General features: G+C 41.5%; 1 protein-coding gene across 1 annotated transcript in view; it reads left to right on the top strand.

The window, feature by feature from the left end:
- The first annotated feature begins 3,884 nt into the window (after window positions 1-3,884).
- Window positions 3,885-6,000, top strand: part of trip11 (thyroid hormone receptor interactor 11) — a 106,432-nt gene continuing 104,316 nt past the window's right edge. The window contains exon 1 of the mRNA XM_048600039.1: window positions 3,885-4,360. Within this exon, the coding sequence (XP_048455996.1) occupies window positions 4,222-4,360 (139 nt within the window). The 5' untranslated portion in view covers window positions 3,885-4,221. The remainder of the gene's footprint in view (window positions 4,361-6,000) is intronic.

The raw sequence follows: 6,000 nt of genomic DNA, 5'->3' as shown, positions 1-6,000 counted from the left end.
ACTAGTTGTTGACTTTATTATCCACAATTCTTACTAATATACACTTTCTGGTGCACAACTGCCAACAAACTTTGCTAAGAAATGGCGTAATTAAAATTGTTATTCCTGTGAAAACATTCTGTATTTTGAAAGTTAATTACAATCGATATTTTTAATTTACTCATGGGATATGGGCATCTCTAGTTGGACCAGCATTTATTGTTCATCCCTAATTGTCCAGAGGACAGTTAAGAATGAACCATACTGTTTTGGGTCTGGACTCAAATGTAGACTAAACCAGGTAAGAATGGCATATTTTCTTCCCTAAAGGGTATTAATGATCCAAATGTATTTTTTCCAACAAGGTTCATAGTTCCTTGAAAATGAAGTTGCAGGTAGATAGGATAGTGAAGAAGGTGTTTGGTATGCTTCCCTTTATTGGTCAGTGCATTGAGTATAGGAGTTGGGAGGTTGTGTTGCGGCTGTACAGTTCATTGGCCACTTTTGGAATACAGCAAGTAATCTGGTCTCCCTGCTAGAGAAATGATGTTGTGAAATTTGAAAGAGTTCATAAAAGATTTACAAGGAAGTTGCCAGGGTTGGAGGATTTGAGCCAAAGGGAGAAAGCTGAACAGGCTATGGCTATTTTCCCTAGAAATCGGAGGCTGAGGGGTGACCTTACAGCCCTTTATAAAATCATGACAAGTATGGATAGGGGAAATAGACAAGATTTTTTGCCCAGGGTGGGGGTGTCCAAAACTAGAGGGTATAGGTTTAAGGTGAGAGGGGAAAGATATGAAATGAATCTAAAGGGCAACATTTTCACACAGAAGGTGTTGCATGTATGGAATGAGCTGCCAGAGGAAGTAGTGGAGGCTGATACAATTACAACATTTAAAAGGCATATGGATAGGTATTACAATAGGAAGGGTTTAAAGGGATATGTACCAAATGCGGTGAAATGGGTCGAGATTAATTTAGGATATCTGGTTGACATGGATGAGTTGAACTTAAGGGTCTGTTTCTGTGCTGTACGTCTCCATTATTCTATGACTCTATAATTGACAATGGCTTCATGCTCATTGTTAGTCTGTTAATTCCAGGTTCTTTATTGAATTCAAATCCCACCATTAGTCAAACGGGATTTGAACACAGCTCCTCAGAACATTAGCTTAATTTCTGGATTATTAGTCTAATGATAATACCACTAGGCTAATGCCTTCAAAGGGATGGTTGCATTGAGGTTTGATGTGTGTTGCGTGCACTATAAATCATACTATAGTACATATAAATATGTTGTGATTTACAATTCTAAGTTTCCTTCTCTCTCTTTGTGTGAATCAAATGCTTATTGTTTGCACCTCTTTAGACAAGGCAAGAATTTTGTGATTACGTTTTTTTTGCTTGAGCTGATGACATGAATTGTTTCAATTAAATGCCGAGAACACAGACCCTGACAGTAACCCATTTTTTCTGGTTTCTGGTATAGAAACACAGAAACAAAGTACAGGAATAGGCCATTTGGCACTTCGAGCCTGCTCCACCATTCAATATAATCATGGCTGATTTAATTTGTCAATGCCTTATTCCCATGTTCTCCCCATACTCCTTGATAGTTTTAATATTCAAAAAATATTCTTTCTTGACTATATATGGTGCTTTGGACCCCACAACCTACTGTGGTAGAGAATTCCAAAGATTCACTACACTTTGAGTGAAGAAGTTATTTCCGCATCTCAATCCTAAATGGCCTATCGTATAAGTTGAGACTGTGATTCCTGGCTCTAGAGTCCCCAACCAGGAAAACCATCTCCCTGCATCATCTGCCCAGCCCTGTTAAGATGTTGTATGGTTCAATCAGATCTCATCCTTCTGAACTCTAGTCAATACGGGTGAAGTTGAGTTGCTCCTCATATGACAATTCTACCACCTCTGCTGGGCCCTGTATAACTGCAGTAAGACATCTCTACTTAGAATCATAGAATCCCTACAGTGTGGAAGCAGGCCACTTGGTCCATCAAGTCCACATCAACCCTCCATACAGCACCCCACCCAGACCCAACACCCTGCCCTTTCACCCTGGATTTTCCATGGTTAATCCACCAAGCCTTCAATTCTTTGAACTGTGAGAGGAAACTGGAGGAAACCCATGCACACATGGGGAGGATATGCAAACTCCACACAGTCACCTGGGGGTAGAATTGAATTCAGGTTCCTGGCACTGTGAGGCAGCAGTGCTAACCACTGAGCCACCATGCCACCCCCACTGCTGATCTCAAATACAATGAAGATCAATATACTATTTGCCTTCCAAATTGCTTGCTGCACCTGCAAATCTACTTTCATTAAGTGATGCACAAAGAAGCAGTGATCCCTTTCTACATCCACATTTCCCAATATATCACTATTGAAATAATACTCTTCCTTTCTGTTATTCCCACCAAAGCATATAACTTCACATTGAGCCATATTGTAATGCATCTGCCATGTGTTTGCTCAATCACTTGTCTAAATCAACTTGAAGCCTCCAAGAATTAAGCTCAACATGAGGTGGGATGGGGCAGTCCTTTTTTGACAATATTGTACAGATGATTTAAAGGGCCAAGCTTCAGAGTAGTTTGTACACTTGCTATAAGCAGCCCTAAATAAAACAGTTATAAACACAGGTATAAATACAAAGTAATTAGTCCAAGTTTTAATTGTGAGAGATGCCAGCTGGACCATCAGCATGGGCATCCCTGGAGCCATTTGCTCAGCTTCCGGATTCATATGTAAGTGGGAGCTTCTTGATAATTGGAGGGCCATTGCAGCTCACAAGAAGTATTGAACCTGTTCGTGTTCACCACTATTGGGATGGCAAGATCTGGGCCATCATATCCAAGCTCATATTCCTGCATGCAAGAGATCTTCAAGTAAAACACTGTGGTGAAATTGTTAACATAAAATGTGTTTTTAATATCTTATCACTCTGTGTTTAAGTTATGTGGTTTAGTTTTTATTTTGCTTTGAAACAGCATGAAAGAAAATCTGACAAAGTAGAAATGCACACTGTACACAGGAGTTTTAATATGCTATTAATCAATCCTCAGTGGTGGTTCACTCAGTTTCTGTTAAAACAATTTTTTTTAAATAAAATGCTGTGGATGCTGGGATTCTGAAATATGCTGAAGAATCTGGCAGCATCCGTGCAGAAAGTGAATTAGTGATGCCAAGGCATATAAGTATTTGGGACAAGTAGTGGAAAATAGGATTAGAATGATTAGGTAAACAAACAAAAAATAAAAAAGAACTGCGGATGCTGGAAGTCAGAAACAAAAACAAAAATTACTGGACAAACTCAGTAGGTCTGGCAGCATCTGTGGAGAGAAAGCAGAGTTAACATTTTTGGTCCGGTTCTGAAGAAGGGTCACTGGCCCCGAGACATTAACTCTACTTTCTCCTCATAGAATAGTTAGGTAATTGAGATAACAAGGTGTAGAGCTGGATGAACACAGCAGGCCAAGCAGCATCAGAGGAGCAGGAAGGCTGACGTTTCGGGCCTAGACCCTTCTTCAGGGCCTGCTGTGTTCATCCAGCTCGACACCTCGTTATCTCAAATTCTCGAGCGTCTGCAGTTCCTACTATCTCTGAAACATAGTTAGGTAATTGTTACTGACTGGGTCGGCCGATGGGCCTTTTTTCTGTGCTGAAGACCTTTATGACTCTTATATTTCTTCCGAATTCTGAAGAGGCGTCGTCTCGGAGCCGAGACGTTAACTGTTGTTTGTCTCTCCTCGGAAAGTGAGTTTCTTTAATATTTTCTGTATTTTATTGTTGTTATACCACAATCCTATGCGGCCAGACTGTCCAAGATGGCGGTTGTGAAAGTGGTCTATCTCGCCGCTTTGTACCCAGGGTGCCGGGCGGCGCGCAGTTGCTGACGCTGACAATATGGCTGCCGTTGAGTTGGCAGAACCGGGATTGGGATAGTAAGTGAGGGACGGCGGAAGAGTAACAACAACAAGTAGTAGCGCCGCCGACGACGACAAGAGTCGGCCGAGTATTTGGTTGTCTCCGCTGTGTTTCGACCTCCTTCCTTCCTCATTGGGTTACTGACACCTGTCCGAGAGGCTCGGGGCCTACGGCCCGGTGAGGGGGTAGGAAGCCAGGGACTCGGGTAACCCGCTGGCCGTCTGCTCACACCCGCCGCTGTTTAGCCATTTCTCCATTCCTCTTCGTCACCCCCAACTCCCCGCCGGCACCATGTCCTCCTGGTTTGGTGGGATCGGCTCGGGCCTGGGGCAATCTCTGGGTCAGGTCGGGGGCAGTCTGACTTCCCTGACTGGCCAGCTCTCTAGCTTCACCAAAGACATGTTGGCAGAAGGCGCCGAGGAGGTGCAAGGTGAGAACCCGCTCAGAATTATAAGGTTTTGAAATCTAAAAAATGAGACGTGTCTAATTTGAGGTGGTAGTGACATTAGTAAACCGAGAGTTTATTTGCTTTGCGTGAGCTACGTTCCCCCCTATGCTCCACAACAGCTGTTTGGACAAGTGTCGTTGTAACTGCTGTTAAGATTTATGATGTTCTCGGCTGTCCTGATCTGGACAGGTCAACAGAGTTTATTGTTTATTTGGCTTACAGATTAGTGGTGTTGTGAAGTTTGCAAAAGTGGGAGAAGTAAGAAAGTGTTTTTCATGTGGAATTGGAGCTCCTGCCAAATGCCTTGTGGCATTATCACGTTGTTTTAGATTCGAAATTGGATCAAGATTTATAATGAAAGTACAATATATGTATTTTTGTTTGCCTTGTTTCATTCACGTCTTATTGTGTGTGATCTTTGTTGGCATAGTGCTTTACATAAGATCAGTCTGCAATAATTTCTGGTATGCAGTGATATGTCCTATCGAGACTGGAAACACTAACAAGAGCCTATAGAATGGTTGTAGAACTTGGCTTATTGATGATTAATGGATATGTGAAAAGGCTGTGACAGGAAGTCCAGCAATTAGAAGCTGATCAATTTAACCTCAGTGCTGGGAAAACTTCCAAAAACAATAATTTTAGACAAAAATAGAAAATGCCAGAACAAGTGTAGGTTAATTTAGGAAAAGTGAGCATGGATTAATTAAGGAAGAATTGTGTTTGACTAAGTTGGAAATTTTGAATAAGGTAATTGATGAGGGTAATGCTGTTGATGTAACATGGCGTTCTAAAAAATATTTAATTGAGGTGCTGCACCACAGACTTGCAAGCGAAGGTAGAACTTATGGAATAAAAGGGAAAAGTGCAACGTGGATATAAAATTGCGTGAAATGAAAGAGAGGATAGTTGTTTTTTTTTGAAACAGTTGAAGGTTCATGGTAGAATTTCCCTGGAAGTAGTTGGACCCCTTTTTCTTTGTGAAATATATTAATGACATAGATCATTAAAATTTAAGAACAGTAGGCTGGTTTGCCCCTTGGGCCTGTTCCACCATTCACTAGAATCGTGGTTTATCCAACATTTCTACTTTCACGCCTTCTCTCTGTAACCTTTGATTCCCCTATTGATCAAGAATCTATCTATCTCACCCTCGTATATACACACAAGAACTCTGTCCTCACAGCTCTGTATGACAAGGAGTTCAAAGATCCAGAACCCTCTGAGAAAAGAAATTCGTCCTCATCTCAGTTTTAAATTTGGTGCCCCTTAATTCTGAGACTATGCCATCTGGTCCTAGACTGTCCCATGAGGGGAAACATCCTCTGAGCATTTACCTGTCAAGCCTCTTAAGAATTTATGTTTCAGTGAGATCACCTTTCATTCTTCTGAACTTAAGTGAGTAGAGTCCCAACCTGTTTAGCCTTTGCTGATAAGACAATCTCTCCATATTAGGGATCATCTGAGTGAACCTTCTCAGAACTGTCTCCAATGAAATTATATCTTTCCTTAATTAAGGGGACAAAACTGCTTATAGTACCCCAGATATGATGTCACCTGCACCTTGAACAGTTGCAGTACGACTTCCTTTCCTATCCTCCAACCCCCTTGAAATAAGGGCC

This window comes from Rhincodon typus, chromosome 8 (genome assembly GCF_021869965.1).
Source record: "Rhincodon typus isolate 14 chromosome 8, sRhiTyp1.1, whole genome shotgun sequence".
NCBI lineage: Eukaryota > Metazoa > Chordata > Chondrichthyes > Orectolobiformes > Rhincodontidae > Rhincodon > Rhincodon typus.
The sequence above is the reverse complement of the archived record's forward strand: the minus strand, read 5'-3'. Positions and strand labels throughout refer to the sequence as shown.